General features: G+C 55.5%; 8 protein-coding genes across 8 annotated transcripts; 5 read left to right on the top strand and 3 right to left on the bottom strand.

Annotated features, from left to right (window-relative positions):
- Positions 1–1232: 1232 nt before the first annotated feature.
- pgxC (putative extracellular exo-polygalacturonase) lies at positions 1233–2531 on the bottom strand (the record flags this gene model as incomplete). The annotated part of the gene is made up of 1 exon (XM_001208966.1): positions 1233–2531. One exon carries the CDS (start codon positions 2529–2531, stop codon positions 1233–1235), a length of 1299 nt encoding a protein of 432 aa, XP_001208966.1.
- A 710-nt stretch (positions 2532–3241) lies between these two features.
- Positions 3242–3853, top strand: ATEG_01600 (SRPBCC domain-containing protein; the record flags this gene model as incomplete). Its single annotated transcript, XM_001208965.1, has 1 exon — positions 3242–3853. The coding sequence occupies one exon, from the start codon at positions 3242–3244 to the stop codon at positions 3851–3853; it is 612 nt and encodes a 203-aa protein (XP_001208965.1).
- Positions 3854–5103: 1250 nt separating this feature from the next.
- On the top strand, positions 5104–6321 carry ATEG_01599 (protein kinase domain-containing protein; the record flags this gene model as incomplete). Its single annotated transcript, XM_001208964.1, has 1 exon — positions 5104–6321. The coding sequence occupies one exon, from the start codon at positions 5104–5106 to the stop codon at positions 6319–6321; it is 1218 nt and encodes a 405-aa protein (XP_001208964.1).
- Positions 6322–6984: 663 nt separating this feature from the next.
- Positions 6985–8622, bottom strand: ATEG_01598 (uncharacterized protein; the record flags this gene model as incomplete). Its single annotated transcript, XM_001208963.1, has 3 exons — positions 6985–7061; positions 7247–8467; positions 8535–8622. The coding sequence occupies 3 exons, from the start codon at positions 8620–8622 to the stop codon at positions 6985–6987; spliced, it is 1386 nt and encodes a 461-aa protein (XP_001208963.1).
- A 535-nt stretch (positions 8623–9157) lies between these two features.
- ATEG_01597 (putative endosome-associated ubiquitin isopeptidase (AmsH)) lies at positions 9158–10879 on the top strand (the record flags this gene model as incomplete). The annotated part of the gene is made up of 2 exons (XM_001208962.1): positions 9158–9307; positions 9371–10879. The coding sequence occupies 2 exons, from the start codon at positions 9158–9160 to the stop codon at positions 10877–10879; spliced, it is 1659 nt and encodes a 552-aa protein (XP_001208962.1).
- A 541-nt stretch (positions 10880–11420) lies between these two features.
- ATEG_01596 (putative oxidative stress response protein Oxr1) lies at positions 11421–12451 on the top strand (the record flags this gene model as incomplete). The annotated part of the gene is made up of 2 exons (XM_001208961.1): positions 11421–12232; positions 12307–12451. The coding sequence occupies 2 exons, from the start codon at positions 11421–11423 to the stop codon at positions 12449–12451; spliced, it is 957 nt and encodes a 318-aa protein (XP_001208961.1).
- A 511-nt stretch (positions 12452–12962) lies between these two features.
- Positions 12963–17090, bottom strand: ATEG_01595 (uncharacterized protein; the record flags this gene model as incomplete). The annotated part of the gene is made up of 4 exons (XM_001208960.1): positions 12963–13781; positions 13835–15522; positions 15554–15653; positions 15939–17090. The coding sequence occupies 4 exons, from the start codon at positions 17088–17090 to the stop codon at positions 12963–12965; spliced, it is 3759 nt and encodes a 1252-aa protein (XP_001208960.1).
- Positions 17091–17325: 235 nt separating this feature from the next.
- ATEG_01594 (putative NADH-ubiquinone oxidoreductase subunit GRIM-19) lies at positions 17326–17990 on the top strand (the record flags this gene model as incomplete). The annotated part of the gene is made up of 4 exons (XM_001208959.1): positions 17326–17376; positions 17539–17645; positions 17727–17879; positions 17942–17990. 4 exons carry the CDS (start codon positions 17326–17328, stop codon positions 17988–17990), a joined length of 360 nt encoding a protein of 119 aa, XP_001208959.1.
- Between the last annotated feature and the right edge of the window lie 232 nt (positions 17991–18222).

The following is an 18222-nucleotide window of genomic DNA, read 5'->3' as shown; positions in this document are numbered from 1 at the left end:
TTTTGTTATAGTCTTGAGAATATAATCATACGGTATACAGCACGCATAGTACTGATAGAGGATCAAAGTCGTACCATTTCCTAGTCTTAATAGAATTACCCTGATCGCAATACAAGCAAATCAGCAAGTATGAAAATGGGACATGAACCAACACCCTCAATCTCATAGTAATCAATCACAACACGTGAGGGACAAAGCAAAGGAGCAATAGAACGGAATGACCCAACAAGCCTGACCCCCGTAAGGAAGCCCAAACTCCAACAACCAATTCAATTCGGCTAAACATGTCGACAAGCAGCGCGTATGAGTGATAAGTCCGACAAACAGCATCGGGTTGGGATGGTAGCGATAGGGACTGCTGCCACGCGAAGTATCTGTCAAAAACTCGAGCGTCTCTGGCAGATATTTATTCTTGGGAGTCTATTCTTCCGTCTCTGCCTGAGATGCGGCTGCAGGGGGCGCTCGCGGTGATCGTGACGACTGAAACTTCACTGCAGCGGCAGGACTTTGACCGAAAGGACCGTTGTTGTCGCTGCTAGAACTACTACCATTGCCATCACTGCTGGGGTTTTCCTCACTGCTGGAACTGTTGTCATTGCTTTCGTCGCCGTAATATCCGCCACTGCTGCGACCGCTGCCACTTATGCCCTGATCAGATTGGCCAGTATTGTACCCGCTGTTCCCACTGCTAGAACTATCACGCCAGCCGACACAACAACCTCGGGACGAGTGATGACTTCCGTGACCAAGTCCACGATGATTAGATCGAGATTGTGGTACTTGACTATGGTGGTTGGAACGCTTTGTGATTGGACAACACCGGTGGAGGAGGGGGATCAGGCACATCCGGTGTCTAGGGATTGCGACGTTGGAGGTGGGTCACGAATGGAGTCAGTCGTATGGATGCGTGGGATAAACCAGTGTGGTGGATGCTATGGTATGGTATGATAAGTTGCGGAGCGATGATAATGGAATGTGTATAGAGGTGAAGAGAGAGAATTGGTCGAGCGGTGCGCCAGTGGTCAATAGGTATCATTCTGAGTAGAGATTGGAAGGTGCGTTGGATGTAGAGGCCTGGTGTGGAAAGCGTATAGGGAGTGTTCTGCCGTTTATACATGAGACGGTGGAAAGAGGTAGGTACAATTTGCTCTTGCGATTTCTAGTTCTGAGGGCTGTACAAGGGAACTCTGGACACGGATAGTTGTAAAGGAGCGGGCATCGACTTGTATAATCTAATGTCGTTCTGACAGGGCAGTGTACATGCCGTTCCTGCAGTCAAATCCCAGACGTGGATTCAGCTCCGCAGTGGCGTTCATACAGATCAGGTGCGGCGCGTCCATGCTCTGCGGGTACAGCTGGATGTTCTCGGTCACAAAGTTCTTGCAGGACGTGGCGGTATTGCATTCGAGGATGATCGCTTCCGTGTGTTGCAGGTTTGGGAGCCCGGCATTGTACCAGCACGGGTCCGACGCGCAGGAACCGTCGCCCGGTTGGTAAGTGTTGATCGAGCCGGTGAAATCGGACCAGGTGAAATCCTCCATCATGACGGATGAGCTCTCATCCACGTCTCCTCGGTTCGCGCCCTGGTCCCAGTAGCTCTGCGTGACGAAGATGGGGAACGTCACGTTGAACACGCGGATGTTCTTCCATGTCACATTTTTGACGAGGCCCTGGCCGCCAGTCCAGGACTTGAAGCGCGCCGCGTACAGGGCGTCGATGACGGTCACGTCCTCGAAGCGCAGGTTGGTGATGTTGGCAAAGTCCGTCGGATCCTTGCCCAACGATCCGATGCTCATCCCGTGACTTTGATATCCGATCGTGTTCCGTTCGAACACGATGTCGTGGGAGCCCGATCCCACGGCGATGGCGTCGTCGCCGTTGTACATGACGCTGTCGGAGATGCGAATGTTCGTCCCAGCCACGTCGAAGCCGTCGGTGTTGAAGGGGAATCCACCGGTAGAGTAGGCGTCCACAATGGCGTGAGTGACGGTGATGTCATCGCCATGGAGCCGGCAGTTATGGGCGATGGGCTTGCGAGAGCGCATGTACTTGATGGTGGCGTCGCTGGTGGTGTAGCTGAGCAGATGGGGACGGTTCTCGATGCCCGTTCCGTTCGGCGGGTTCGCATCCCACCATGCCTGGCCGTAGGAGTTGATCCATCCGTGGTTGATGTCTTCGGACCCTGTCCAGTCCACGCGGGGCCCTTCCAGGGTGAACCAGTAAGAGTTGCCGGCCTTGACGATCTCTTGCACGGCGCTGATGTTCTGCGGCAGATGCAGGTTTCCGTGCATGCGGATCTCGACGTTACTCAAGTTCTCTGCCTTGATGGGTTGGAAGACATTGTAGTCGACACCTTCCTGGAAGACAATGATGGAGTCTGTCGCGCACTGCGCGAAGACCTTGGCGATTGCGGGTGAATCATCTCTGGTCCCGTTGGACGATGGGACAACGCACCGATGGCTGCGGTGACCGGCGAGGGCCAACGGTAGTGTGGAAAGAAGAGACAGAAAGATACCCTTGGAGATCGGCATGGTGGTTTATCTGGACGATCTGGGTGAAGACACTATGTATCTTCTCGCAATGCGCTGGGTAGGTCGGGGCAGTACTTAAACCCCCGGTCGATGCCAATGAACACGCCATGGAGCTTGTTCCTGGAGCTAAGGCGTAGGGCCGAGACATTGACTGGAGGATGGCAGTGAGAGGGGCCGTAGTTCGGAGAAATTCGAGCTGATTGTTTGGACTAACGATATTCTGTCTCCACATTCGACGCGATGCGATGTTGTATTGGTGGAGAAATTCCGCCGACCATGTCAAGATGGATGTGCAGTATGATGTTAACGAGGGCGTAGACTTTGCTCTGCCTGTCGTCCCTAAGTAGAGAGCATGGGGAGACTGCTGATGGGATGTCATCGGTGGTCTTATCGCCAAGCCTCACTGATGGCGAGGGTGATCAACATGTCTGTTTTCCTGATGATTGAGCGATAGTGCACCGAGGGGACCACAAAGAACGCGCCAATAGTAGCTCAAACAACTGATGGGTTCATCATGACAAGGCGATGTCTCAACAAGACTTGGAGCAGTTGCGATTGAGTGCAAGTGGGAGAAGATGAAGCCAAAGTACATAGAAGTAGAAGTATGGAGTGGGACGGCCAGTTCCGCTGACTAACCCTCTCCATCGCTCCAGCTGTCAAGCTTTAAAGCTTCATCTCCGCATGCTCATCAACACCATCAACTACGAAATATGGCAGTCACCACGCCCGACTCGACTCTCGCGTCCAAACCTACCCCCAATATCGCGACCGCCGATGCCGTCCTCCACATTCACAGCGCTACACTGATCGAGGCGCCCTCGCGCGCAGTCTGGGACACCCTCATCGACACCTCGACGTGGCCCTCGTGGAACACCTTCATCCCGCAAGTGACCATTCGCGAACAGCCCGACTCTGATTCCTCGCATCCGTCGCCGGCTACGCTCTCTCCGATCCTCCGACAGGGTACGCGAATGACGTTCCACGTGCAGATGGACCCGTCGGCGCCGGGCCGAGCGCAGGAGGTACCCTTGATGGTGACCGAGTTTGAGGCGCCCGACGCGGCGACGAAGACGCCTGGACGGATTGTATGGGTGGGCGACACGAGAGCGAGAGGGAGTTTGCCGGGGTTCCTGCTTACGGCGGAGCGCGTGCACGAGGTGGAAGAGGTGGATGCAGGGGTGACGGAGGTGCGGAATTGGGAGGCGCAGGTGGGATACTTGGTGTATGTGGTGCGATGGATGTATGGGGAGCAGCTGAAGAAGAATTTCCATACGTGGGTGCAGGACTTGAAGGCGTATGTGGAGAAGGAGGTGGCTGCATGAAGTGGGAGCTCAGATTCATCTGGGGACTACATGGAGGTACGAGGTAGTTATCCGTCCAAATCAAATAGTAAGTACTAGGTACGTACCTACTATTGAAGCGGAAATGCGTAATAATTGAGGATAATCACAGCGGTGAAGCGGGAATCTTGCGCCTCCTTGCCTGGAGGTGGTACTGTATCCTTGTACATTCCATGCTTGCAAGGAGACCCTGACTAGACTTGTACTAGTCCTTGTACTACTACCGAAGGATTGGATGGAGAGAGGTAATTTCCCGGCCCCACGTGGGGTGGAGGTTGGACGACAAACAGTGTTACCGTTTCATCTTCAAGTACTACTAAGCAGGTAGTTACCTAGAGGGTAGCTTTCAGAACGCGGGTTCTGCGATAACATGGATGTAGGTCATGGCCATTCAATAGATACTTATACTTAGCATACTCTCTCATTCTACTACACGTACTAAAACACAGGCCTTGACAGCCGTTCGGTAAGTGAAGGGATCCCCGGCGGATTACCGCATGCGGATAGCCGAGCCCTAGCACCGGACGGGTTTAGCGTCCGTTTGCATCAAAACAATCAATTGGAACAATCAATAGTTATCTGAATAGAATAATCCCAGAATGATAAGAAGAATCGAGATATGAATAGAATAGATAGGGAGATAGGTAGACTGAATAATAGGATCAAATATAGAATATATAGTGCGAGAATGATAACGAGTATGTAAAATGTCACCGTAACAGTCTGCAATTAAGCTACCCGTCGATCTTCCAGCGGTTCATCTTAATAATTTAACGAGATGGAAATTGCCAGGATTTGATGGGAAAAGAAAATCTTTCCTGCATTCCGCCGTTCTCTCATTTCTCATTTCCACCTTATTTATCCTCGCTTTTCTCCCTCTCGGTCTTACTTTTTCTTCACATCATGCCCGCCGCCATGCATCCTCCGTCCATCCCCAAGATGCGTCCACTCTGACCTCATCCGGCTCATCGTCCACTCTTCCGATCTGGGTCGAGACGTAATTGCGACGCATTCTTGCCACCACCGGATACAGCTGGCTTCGTCGATAATGACCGCGAACGCTCCAAGCGCTTCATCATCACTTCTGTCTCCGGTGGATCCCGATCCTGATTCATCCTCACCTCATATACAAGTCGTCTAGACGGTCCTTGCGACACTTCGCCTTGATCTTCTATCGATCCCCGTCTTGATCATCAGTCTTAATATTAATATCGACATCAATATCGACCACCATGACTCTCACGCATATGCCCATCCGGCTCTCCGTCCGGACAGAAACCGATGCAGACAAGGACCCCCAAGCGCCACCACGAGCGGTGGCGCCCGGCTTGACCCCTCCGGTGACCCCCACTGTTCTAGAAGAGCGCAGTCCAGCTTCATCCGAGCCCGCAGCGCCCTCGCTCCCTACTGATGTTATTCCATCGTCCTTGGAGCCCTTCACCCCTCTTCCATATGAGGGAGACCTCGAGTTCCAGTATGACCCCAAGGGTCGTCCCCTCGAGTACGGTCGAGGCGTTTGGAGCGTCGTCTACATGGCCTCCCGCACGTCGCCGCCCTCGTCGCCGCTCATGACCCCTCCAAGCTCCCCCGCCCCAGGCAGCAGGCTCGTCGCCGTCAAATCGCCTGCACGCAAGGATGCCCACGCTGTCCTAGACGCCGAGGGCCAAACCCTCACCCGCATCACCAGCGTCCCGGGCTCTGAGCACCATGTCGTGCCCTTCCACGGCTACATCGCCGAGTCGCACTCCCTCGTCATGTCCGCCGTCCCGCTGTCGCTCGCTACCTACATCGAGGACAAGGCCGGCCTCGCGCAGAAGCAGCTCTCCACCCGCACCATGTTCGACCCCGTCCAAGGCCTATCCCAGTGGCAGGATCTCGCGCGGAAGCTCATCGCCGGCCTGCACTGGCTGCATTCGGCCTCGCACGTCGTCCACGGCGATATCAAACCCCACAATCTCCTCCTGCAACCTCGGTCCGCCGCCGCCGCCGCCGCCGCCGACGGCTTTCCCTTCGACGTCCTCTTCGCGGATTTCTCCTCCGCCCATAGCATCGCTGGCGACTCGCTCTCCGCCGTCAAGGGCTCCGCCGCTACCACCGCGCTGACGGCCCTGACGCCCCCCTTCGCCGCGCCGGAGCTCCTTTCCGTCTCGTCCCTGACCTCGCCGGACGTCGCTCCCACCCCCGCCTCCGACGTCTTCTCTCTCGCCGTCACCCTCCTCGCCGCTGCCACCGGCGATCTCTTGATCTACCCCGGCGCCAGCAGCATGCAGCGCCTCGCCATGGCCCGCGAGGGCCATCGCGTCATCGAGTTCGCCCGCTCCGGCCCCAGCGGCTCCCGTGTGCCGCGCAACGGCCTCGTCGAGCGCATCATCGCCCCGGCGCTCTGCAAGGACCCCGCGAAGCGCATCCTTCCTGGGGATTGGTTGGATCTGGTGAATGCTGCGGCTTAAGCCACCGCCTGTCGTGGCATTGCGAAGTGGTCTTTGCCCGACTGTCTTTCTCTTTCTTTCTCTGGTTCTTCTTTTGTATTTAATATACGATGTGGGTTGTAGACCCTCCCTTACTTTCTGCGATACCCGGATATTTTTTTGGTTGGTTGGTGTATCAGTATTTGCATCTGCATGCGGTTTACGAAGCATGCAGTGATGATTATGGAATTGATTTTGGTCTTCATGTACTACCAGGGTATACGGCATTCGTTGGTGCGATATAAGATCCATTGGAATCAATCCACCCGACGGTCTATCGTAAGAGTATAATACATCGTATAGTATACATGGTCTATAACGGAGCTGGGTATCAAACGCCCTCAAATCCTAACCAATCCAAAACATCCAAAAGCAACAATCTTCTAATGCAACCGTTTATGCGTCAGGAGATAATCCCCCGACCGGAACGACGTCAACGTTCCCCCCAACACCCGGTTCAACTGCATCGCCGAGAGCTTCAGGTCGCCCTTCTGGTACTCCAGGAAGATATCCCACAGCACGCTCGACGGCAGCGAGCGCACCCGTACTCCGTCCAGCCGGTAGTCCAGGTTCTCCTGGTAGCACACGGCCGGGTCGCGCGTCCCGTCCGGACCGGGCGCCCCGTGCACCGTCTTCGGGAGGCTGTCAAAGTCCGCCTTGGGGGTCTTCATGGCGAACGTGGCGAGCCGCGGCACGGCTTTCACGATGTCGTTGATCGCGCGCTCCGGGAAGATCAGCTTCAGGAACGCGTCCAGGCTGAGCGAGCTGCGGCTGCCGATGGTGAGCGATAGCGCTTCGAATAGCCGGAAGGGATGGTCACGTTCCGTCGCCGGCAGCTGGTTCACTTTCTGCAGCGCGGGCGCGTTGGCGTCCGCCTCGAAGTACACCAGCGATCGTTCTGCCTCACGCGGGTACTGTTCCTCGGGGTGGATGAAGAGGGGTTCGAATGGGCGCCGATCCCACAGGAGCAGCGCGTCGTCGAAGCTCCCCGAGTGGAGGGAGGCGCGACGGTCGTCGATGAGCACGGGCACCTGCTTGATCGTTTCAAAGTGCTGCTCCAGACGCTGTTCCTCGACGGCGGCTTCGGCCGCGGTGATCTGGTCGACGAGCGGTTGCAAGGACGCCAGCGTGGAGGTCGGCTCGGCGGCGGCGCGCGAGAGGGTTTTGACCATTTCGTCGATCTCGGCCTCCTTGTCGACGATCTGCTGCCGGTAATATGCGTGCCGATTATCCTGGTTGAGTTGGATGCACGCCCGCATTCGCTTCTGCGCCGCCGCAGACTTCTTGGGTTTGGCCGCGGTTTTGATCGGCTTGGACTCTGCGGGATCTCCGGCGCGGATGACAGCCATCAGGCGGTCGTGGAGATCGGTGTTGAGGCGCGGGGTGTACGGTACCGGCATCTGGCCGGGCTCGGGGCTCTCGGGAGCCATCGGGAGCGGTGGTAGCTCCCGGCCCGGAGGAATCACGATATTCTGCTCTGTTTCTCGCTGAGCGACACGCGCTGCATTTGCGGCGACCAAGTCCCAGCCTTTGGAGTTCACCCAAGCAAGAGGGGCTTTGGGTGCAGCGACCTCGAAGGCATGCAAGGCGACGTTCTCCGTGAGGAGCGCGGGCCGCTTGCGATCCGCGACAGTGCGAGGGATGACGGCTTGCGCATCGGATACGGGAAGTGTGGCGAGGAGACGGACGCTGCCAAAGGCGTGCAATCCCGACTGTCGCATGCATGTCTCCATGAACACGGACCACCATCGCGCTGGGGTATAGTGGTCTTTCTTGGACCGCGTGGGAGGAGGGTTGGCTAGGACAAGTAATGTATGGTTCTTCGCGAGAGCGCCTGATGTATCACAGTTCGACATCCCCTGATCGGGGAAATGCTCCAGAAGGAAGCTCTGCCAGTCCCGTACCGAATGGATATCCATGGATAGTAACTTGTAGCAAGGGCGACTGTCGACCAGCGGTTGGAGGATTGGTTGGAAGGTATCCAGTTCGGGCTCAATCATCACATGTCGTCGCGGTCGTAGAAAGTCATTGACCTTCGACGAAAGAAGTCCTCCTCCCGGCCATAGATCGAGAATGTCCACCGGAGGTTTTCGTAGCAGGTAAGGCGACAAGCGTTGGAGGGCGTCATCTGCGCAAACAACCTGGCGCATTAGTATCTGCCATCAAAACACGAATAGACCAACACAGAGACACACCACACAGCTTTTCGCTTGCGATTTCAGACTTGAAGATGCCCTTTTTCTTCGCATTGGCCGGGAAGTTCTTGTAGAGGGTCTGCGTCATGGGCAGGTGAGGCACCACCGCCCACCGATTGATCCTCTTCATGATGAGGGCGATAGAATTAAGGACAAAGAATTGATTTATTCGAGAGCTCCGGTTCCTCCATCATTGCATGGTAGAGAGTGTGCGTGAACAATCCGGGGTGTTGAAAGAAAGACGCTGATGATGATGGTCTGGGGAGGAAAAGCTCCGCGCCGACAATCCGCCGCGTTTCCGTCTTCCGTCTTTCTACCTCCTCTTCTTCTCCCTTCTTCCACACCTCTTTGTCTGTCACCATGTTTGTTCGCCTTCTTCCTCCTTGATCATTCTACAGTTGATCCTCTACAACCTCATCTCGCCATAGTCTAGCCGCCAAGGTTCTCCCGGACATCAGGTCGTTTCGCTGCCTAGATGCGGCACGTCCCCACCACGACACCTCCTGGTCTTCGCGCCAGACCTCGATGATCGTATCTCTCTCCGGATCTGCAATCACGCCCGTTCCAGCGCTCTTATCCTACTCTACCGTCTCCTACTCTCCTCTGATATCGTATGTGCAGCCATGTCCGAGCATCTGGCTGCGGCCACCGCCGCGGGGGCTTCACCCCCGCACAGCGTGAAGGACATCACTCGAATCGCCCAAGACTATGAATACAACCCTGCGGTACCCCTCCGATACTGGCTCCGATCAGCAGCTACTCTAGTGAAGGAGGTTCGTCTTGTCCGCAGCCCTTTGATGTAGGCGGGATATCTCCTAACAGTCACCCACCATCAGGCATACATATACACACGCGAAGGGAATGACGAACAGGCCTACCTTCTCTTGTTTCGGCACGCGCAGCTGGTTCTCGTCAATCTTGCAAAACATCCCGATGCGAAGGAAGAACCGAATCGGAAAGCCTTGTTCCAGGCCGAGCAAGAAGTGAAGAAGAACTTGGAGATCCTGGAGGCCCTGAAACCTCGAATCAACAAGCGGTACGAGCGCTATGTCCAGCTAATGCGTGACCGGAAAGCACGCGCGCCACCCCGCACAACGAACCAGACTCTCCCGGAGCAAAAGCAACACAATGACCCGGCCTTGTCCGGAAAGGCCGAGCCGCTGGAAGCCGGCGCGAACAGAGACCTCGCGGTCAAACTCGCACGGACCGAGATCAGTCGACGGGCCACGGTGAAAGCTGCCATCCGACAAGCTGGGATCTCGCCCGACGAAGAACAAAAACGACGTGCTGCGGGGGTGTGGGGAGATTGGGAAGATGCACTACAGAAAGACAGTCACATGATGGACAATGACTTGAGCCAGCGGATTCAAGACGTGCGGTTGAATATAGAGCAGGGACCGCGGCCAGACCGTTGGCAGCAGAAGCCAGTCAAGCCTGCGGCGCAAGCGCCTGCAGGAGTCTCTTCGGAGTCTGCATACAAGTACCCAACTGTGCCTCGCCAACGGCCATTGGACATCTCCCCGCCGCCGCCATCGAAAGACGTCGGAGAGAACGCCAAACTCCAGTTGGAGCCTCCGATCCGACCTCCGAAAGAGAGCAATGTTCTCTTTGACGGACCTTTACCTCCTCGTCCCGACAAGGTATCGCCTGCCATCAGTAGCTCTTCCATTTCTGTCTCTGCTCCAGCTCTACCAGCGAAGGTACAACCGGCATCAGAAGGCTCATCGCGCCCCGACCTTCATCCGTCCAACTTTACCTTCAAGCCTTCCGCTTACTTGGAAAACGGCACTCCCCTACGCACGGTGTTCCTGCCGCCAGACCTCCGGACGCACTTCCTGAAACTGGCGGCCCCCAATACGCAGCGCAACCTGGAGACGTGTGGCATTCTCTGTGGGACGCTAATCTCCAACGCGCTGTTCGTTTCCCGACTTTTGATTCCCGAACAGACGGCGACATCGGACACCTGCGAGACGGTGAATGAAAGCGCGATTTTCGATTACTGTGATACGGAGGATCTAATGGTGTTGGGCTGGATCCACACCCACCCTACGCAGACATGTTTCATGAGTTCGAGAGACCTACATACTCATTGCGGGTACCAGGTGATGATGCCGGAAAGCATTGCCATTGTCTGTGCTCCGAGCAAGACGCCCGACTGGGGCGTGTTCCGACTGACCGATCCGCCGGGTCTGAAGTCGGTCCTCAACTGTACGCAGACCGGGCTGTTCCACCCCCACCCCGAAACCAACATTTATACGGATGCTTTGCGGCCTGGACATGTGTTTGAAGCGAAGGGACTGGAATTTGAGACGGTCGACTTGCGGCCCACAGGGTCACAGTTCTGATGGCGGTGGTTATGAATGATGAAGAATTGATCTGATGTCATACTAGACTATTTGCTGCGATTAGCATGATAATGGCGTGTTGCATTTATCGTTGAGTGTATCTTTGTTATAAGACTAGGATTGACAATAATATTCGTAACAAGAACAGAAGTACATCCTACGTCTAACTATCTAGTTACGTACGTAGTATGTTAGGGTTTCTCCCCGCCCGCCCTGACGATCATCGCAACATCATATCATCCGCCCGCCTCCCGCCTCCAACTTCCTCTTTCCTCCCTCTCCCTGCAACTGCTCCTCTCCCAATCACTCAGTCTAAATATCACCTCCTCCTCCGCCTCATCCTCCAACCCAATTGAATGCTCCCACCACCCCCGCACGCATGTCATCCACCTCCCGGGGCAGTTCGAGATCCACATCTCGCACTCGCAACCCTCCCTTCCAACAACAATCCACCGCCTCCTACTTCTCCTATCCCGTCACACACGTCGTCTCCGGCCTCTATCGTCGTCTCACCGACCCGCCCTCCTCCAAATCCAATGCCATGCGCCGCAACCAGGACTCCTCCATGACCTCCCCCAACGACTCCGCCGCCTCCTCCCAGGTCTTCACCCCCGTCCGCACCGCATCGCCCTTCCAACCACCACCTCTCACCCCGCTGACCCTCACCACCGGCGACTTCCATAGCTCCGCCAGCGACAGCCTCCAGCAACAGCTCCTGACCCGCGCCCTGGCCGAGGAGATCCGGCTGCTGGTCCCTGCCCGCCTCCAGCTCGTCGACACCTGGCGGCTCGCCTACAGCCTCGACCGCGACGGCGCCTCCTTGGCCACCCTCTACGACCTCTGCGCTGACATCTCCCAACGCAGCCCGCGGGCGGGCTACGTGCTCATCGTCCGCGACGCCTCCGCCGCCGGCGCCGTCTTCGGCGCCTACATGACCGACCCCCCGCATCCCCACTCGCATTACTTCGGCACCGGCGAGTGTTTCCTCTGGCGCGCCAGCGTCCTCACCCCGCCGCGCCAGCTCCTCGAGAACCTTCGCAGCAATGGCGACGGCGACGGCGATGGCGACGGCAGTGCCCCGGCCGCCGGGACGCACTCGGAGGAATTGCTCGAGCTCGCCGGGCTGCCACCCCCGCCCAGCGCGGACACCACCCACGCCGGCCGATGGAGCACCCTCCGCAGCGAGAAAGAGCGGCGAGATGCCTCGCGGGGCCGCCTCGCGCCCCCGCCGTCCACCGGGTGCACCAGCGGCACCAGCACCCCCGAGCGCATCCGCTTCAAGGCCTTCCCCTACAGCGGTGTCAATGACTATATGATGTTTTGTGAAACGGGTTTCCTCAGTTTGGGTGGAGGGTGAGTTGACCGCACATCCTATCCCATTATACGTGTAGACCTTGTTGAATGGCAGATCTAACTGGTTGTAATAGGGACGGTCGATACGGCCTGTGGATGGACTCCAGTCTCGAAAAGGGCGTCAGCTCCGCCTGCCAGACGTTTGGAAATGAGCCTCTCTCCGATGAAGGCGACAAGTTCGATATCCTCGGGGTGGAAGTTTGGTATGTGGGTGCCTGAATATATTCTTCCCCGTCGTCTCTGGAACTTGCAAGATGTTTGTACATAATACCCCGGGCACGGTGTGGCTGGTTTCCATCGTGTAGCATCTCTGAACTCAAGCATTCATTCGCGAGGAGTAATACAACCCGAGATATCCCTTTTCTCCTCGGAGGGTCATTCATCAGTTACTAGATAGTACCAATATATTCCGTCTCAGTATTGGCCATCCCGTAGCTGTTTACAGACTAGCATAAGACAATAATACCTTTCCTAGGCATCGGTAGCTGGATTTAATCGAGACTAAAAGTATACAAGGCACTTATTCATATCTAATCGTAAATCGTATTCCTTTATTACTAGCTAACTATCGTAAACCAGGGGTCAAAGTAGTATTCTTAAGCATGGCCTGTTTATCCATCTCATAGGCAGATCTTGCCATAAAGTAATAACGAGAAAAGAAAAGCAATAGGGGTATGCAGTATCACAAGTAAATAGAAAAAATAATAAAGAAAACAAGTATAACAAATGATCAGTAGGGCGAATTGACAATGTCATCTCTTCCCAATCGGCTGCCCCATCTTGTACTGCGACGAGGAGTAACAGGAGGGCCGGCAATACTCTCGCGAGTGGGCTTCATCAGACTCTTCTTGGCGACCATGTTCACTTCATTCGGCAATGCCACGATAACGTTCTTGTCCGACCCAAACCGGAAGTTGTCGGCCATGACCTCTTCAGAATATCTCTTGATCGTGTACGGGTCTTTGCGACCCTGAACCACCTTCTTCAAGCTCCATGTGACGATGAAAGGACCCGTGGCAGTGACGATCGACGTCTCTTCGGAATCTACACCGGTGTTGAACCGTGCTGGTGTGAAGGCAAGCGGCTTCTTCGTTTCGTGCTGGAACTGCGCCACGTGGGCTGGCTGCAGGCCCAACCGGCGAGGTTGAGGTTTGGAGTCCTTCGCGAATGAACGTTCGAAGCCCAGTTTGCCTTCGTTCTTGCCCTCCTTCTGCAACGAGTCGATCAGGAGCAGGTAAGTTCGGCATGTGGCGAGGACCCAGCGGCCATCAGCGGACACGTCCAGACCAATAATAGGCTCTCCAAGAGCTGGGATATGAGTCTTTGCATTGATTCCCAGTCTGTCAAACATGCGAATGTCACCCTTGTTCGATGCCACGGCGATGTATCCTTTCTCGGTGGTAGCCAGCGAGGAGAAGTCATTCTTGCTAGCATATTGCTTGAGTTCGGCATCCACCAGCTTGTTGCCCGACACACGGGGATCGATGCGGTAGAGAGCATTGTTGGACGCGCCAATGAAGGGCTGAGCGGAAGTCATTTGGGAGAATTTCTGTGAAGGATTAGTATAAGAAAAAAACACGCGGTGGGAGAAAAAACACATACACTTTCAGGACCAAATGTAGTCACGGGAATGTCTTCGTGAACCTTCCACTCGTCGATAATCTTACCATACTCCAAATCCATACGATAGAGAGAGTTGGGATCGTCGCCATTCTGAAGGATCATGTTGCGGTCCTCTGCGTGCAGCATGACCTTCTTGGGGCTGAACAGCTTGCCCTTGGGAGTTTCCACCTTGGAAATGTTGGTCGAGAACTCCAGGTTGTTATCCGTCGTATGCTTGAAGACACCGATCTTCGAGCCGCGGACGACGAACGACCGGTCGTGCTTGTAGCCGACGGCAAGTTGCGAGTTGACATTACCATCGTCATCGCGGGTCACCACGTCGTCTTCTTCCTCATCTTCATCGTAGTGTTCGCTGCGTTGACCATCGTCATGGTCCTCCTCTTCGTCTTCCTCTTCTTCTTCAGCCTCCTGCTCTTCCGAATCTTCCATCGTGAGATCTTGGAACGCGTCCAACACGTATTCCCTCTCATTTTCCTTAACTTTGTTCCATTTCATTTCGTTCAACTGTTCCCAGAGAGCCTGCATCAAGCCCTCCTGAAACCGTTCCTCGGTTTCTTGGTCCTTGAAACGCAGGAGCCAAGAATAGGCCGACCCATCTTCACCGTAGTGGTTAAAGATGAACGAGAGGTACTCAAAGTTGAAGACCGGGTTGATGTCGGCGACGACCGCTTGGCCAAGCCATTCCTTTTCTGTACCCGTGATTTGGAGCCAATATTGCCAGTTGCCAATTTCAGATACAGTAGCAACAACTTCAGGATCCTGGAGGACAAAGGTTCCCGTGGGAAAGTCAAACATGTGCAACTCGGCCTTCTCCTTTGCCAGAACTTCCTTAGCCTCAGGTTGAGTGGCAGATGGAGGGGCTACGGTGGGTTCATCAGCCGAGCCAGCAGGTTTGATTTGTCCCTTGGACCGCGAATATTCCACGTCTTTGGCCATGGCCGCAGTCGTTTCGGCGGACGTCAATGAGTGGGTACGAGATTTGGCAGGCGAACCCAGAGGGCTTGCGGATGGAATGGGCTTCTCCTCCTGGAAGGAGAATTCTTGAAGGTCCTGATGGGAGGCGGTTTGGGCGCTGCGCCGGTATTTCCGTTCGTACTGACACTGGAGAGCGGCGACTTCAAAGGTGGTGACTTTGTCGGAGGGGACCGACGGATCGCAAACGAATTCGAAAAGATCACCCAGATCGCCACTCAGGTCTCTCCAGGCCAGAATCTTGGAACCGCCGTCGCGTACTTCGGAGCGGAAGTGCAGGGCCTGATCAAGGAGGAAGACTTTCTCGTCCTTGTCGGAACCGTCACTGCCACCTTGTTCGTCGTCGTCCTCAGCAAGCTCCTCCTCACCTTCCTCGTAGGCCCGCTGGATTACCAGCTGGTACTGAAATTCTTGGCCGGTGCGACGGATCGAGGCGGCGGCGTCCTTGAAGATGAGCTCGGAGTAACCCTTGGGCGACAGAGGGCGAACGAGATAGAGCTGACCCTGGGGGATTTCGATGATGGATTCCTTGGAAGTATCCCCAAAGAGAAATTTGCTCACTACAAAGGGGTTGTTAGTGGGAGTTTGAAGAAGTGAGACGTTGTCGCCACCGAGGAAGAACTGCGTAAAAGGGAGATTGGCGGGGGAGGGGTAGAGCGTGGGGAAGGAGAAATATCGAGGGGGAAGTCGAGACACTGCAAGGACAGAGCGATGGACATCACATACCGTTCCGGAGCATAAACATGGTGGACGATTTCCTGAGCAACGAGAAGTTGTTTACTTGCCAAGGTGGGGGGTGAGCAGTAGAGGTGATCAACAAGAGGGTCTAGAAAGAGAGAAGCAAAAGAAAGATGATCGATCCAGGAGAATGTGGGGAATGACGAGGGAGATCTCCAAGGAACGATAAGTCCCCACCGAGATGGCTTGCGCAGGAGAAGACGACGAGGAGGAGGAGAAACGGAAGGGAAGAAGAAGACGTCAAGAAATGTTTTTGTTGTTGTTGATATTCCGTCATCGATCATCGTGAGTGGCAACGCGCTGACTCAGCTATGCATGCACAACATTAACTACTGTACAATAGTATGTTCTACATATATCCACATTTCTATACAGCCTCCCCCTCTGCTTCCTCTGCTTCCTGCGCTGTCTCACTCGGCGACGGCTCCTCCGACTCTCCTTTCGGCCCCTTCAGCACCCCTCCTTTGCGGGGAGGCAGCACTTTCATAAACGCCTCTCCCCAATCGCCCAGTTCGATCCATCGCAACATGATCTCCACCACATGGTTGGTCGCTAACACCGAACGGTGGTTCATCTCGATGTACTTCCCAATCGGCAGTTTCGCTGTTTTGATCCCCTTCTCCACAGCGTGCTTGTGGCAGATTCCTTTATGACGGTTCTTGTCCACCAGGCCTCCAATGATGTATGTGCTATACGGTTTCAGTTCCGTCAACGTATCCGGGCTGTCGCTGCTGAGGTAGATGACCTCGCCATCTTCGGGCTTCGCATTCGTCTTGTCCGCAAAAGGCCCAACCAATTCTCCTCCGCCCGGCCCCTGCATCCATTCCTTTGCTTGCTCCGCGGCATGCGCAAAGTCCTCCTCCATAACTCGCACACCTTTCCAGTTCTCGTGCTGTTTCGCCATGACCGTATCGAACCGCTCCTTCAGCTTCTTGTTGAAGGTGGAGAGAACCATGTGAGCGCGGTAGGGGGATTTGGCGTTTTCCGAATAAGCGCGCGTCAGCTGGGAGGCGAGGGAGATCCGTTCCTTCTCGAGCATCAAGTCGTCGTACCCGCAGTCAAGAATGAGGGTCAACGGGAGCAGTTTTGACTGCGCGAATCGTTGCGGGGTCCGCTCCCATGACTTCAGAAGCTCCGCGACAGCTTCTTCCCCACCCCTTTCCCTTGCCTTAGCGATCTCGTTCCGTCTGCGCTCTTTCTTCTCCATCAGCTTTTCTTTCCGCTTGACTTTGCGATCGGCGCGGTTGGCCTCCCAGTGTTTCTGCCGCTGGAGCTTCTTCAACTGCCTCTTGGAGATCTTCGGCGCAGTCTCCGTCCCCCCCTCTTCCAGTGCCTGTGTCTCATCATTCGTTGCTGTTGCAGTTTCGTTGTGTGCATCTGCTGTTGCTTCAGCTGTCGTAGTCTGGCTCGTAGCGTCGTTCGCAGAGACCGCTCCCACAGCGCCGGTCATAGTCGGCTCAGAATCATCTTGGGCGCCTTCGTGGTCGAGCTTGGGAAACTTCCGGGGCCGTTCTTCCTCGTCCATAGTGCTGTACTGTGATACAATGGATCTGGTACGTTGTAGATACTCGGAGCTGCAAGAAAAAAGACGCTCCGAGTCTCCGGGCGAAATCGCCACGGACCAATCATCAGCCCCGCAGGCGCCATTACCAAACCAGCGAGCAGCCACGTGACCGGCCGTCCAACTTCGTCCGTCAAGCATCATCGGCCGATCTTCCTGTCGCCGTCCTCACGTCTCCTGTGCCCCGTCTCCCGCCAAAATGCCTCAGGATATGCCCCCGGCCGGGGGCTACGCCCCGGTCCAGTACAAGGTACGACAAGAATGGCAATTCCCCCGCCCAATTCCTCGCGAGAACCCCCGGCTCCCCACGGCTCGACCGATAACCCTCTCCCTCGATCCCCATGAACCCCCCCTTCAATACTGCGAGAGAGTCCCGAGGGTCAGAACGAGACGATACTAACATGTTCTGCAGCGTAATATCCCCGCCCGTGGATTCCGCCCCATCTACTACCTCGTCGGCATGCACCTCGTTATGGCCTACGGTTACTACAAGCTCTTCCACGGTGTGCGCGAGATGAAGTACGTCTGACCCCGCGAGCGTCCCATCCCGCCTTGTGCCGCATGAAAGAGCCAGTCCATCTAATGCACTCGCTTCAATAGTGAACTCGCCCGTGAGAAGATCTGGGGTCGTCTCCACCTCGTCCCCCTCCTCCAGGCCGAAGAAGACCGCGACCAGGTCCGCCGACACTTCGCCGACAAGGCCCGCGAGAAGGAGCTCCTCGGTACGGAGAGCAAGGTGTATAACACCAGCCGGTGCGTGCTTTTTGAAGACTCCCTTTTCTTGTTGGTATGCCGACCACTGATGGTTTGTCCAGCTATGTCCGCCCTACTTTCGTCTACACCCCCGCCAATGTCACTCAATAAGCAATTGAAAACGTTATGTGTCTGGGTTCGTTTATGCCATTGTCGCTTCGTCAGTCTGTTTGCCAGACTGGCCGGGTTCCAATTAGATGTGATGCGGGACTAGGGAGCAGACAAGGGTCTGGAGTATTCGCTGTGGCGTGGTGATTATGCTTTTCCCCGTGCAACAGGAGTGTTCGTGGAAAGTCAAAAGAGAAGACTGTATCATGTAGATATACCGTTTGGTGGTCGATCA

This window comes from Aspergillus terreus, genomic scaffold (genome assembly GCF_000149615.1).
Source record: "Aspergillus terreus NIH2624 scaffold_2 genomic scaffold, whole genome shotgun sequence".
Lineage (NCBI taxonomy): Eukaryota > Fungi > Ascomycota > Eurotiomycetes > Eurotiales > Aspergillaceae > Aspergillus > Aspergillus terreus.
This window is presented reverse-complemented; position numbering and strand designations above follow the sequence as displayed.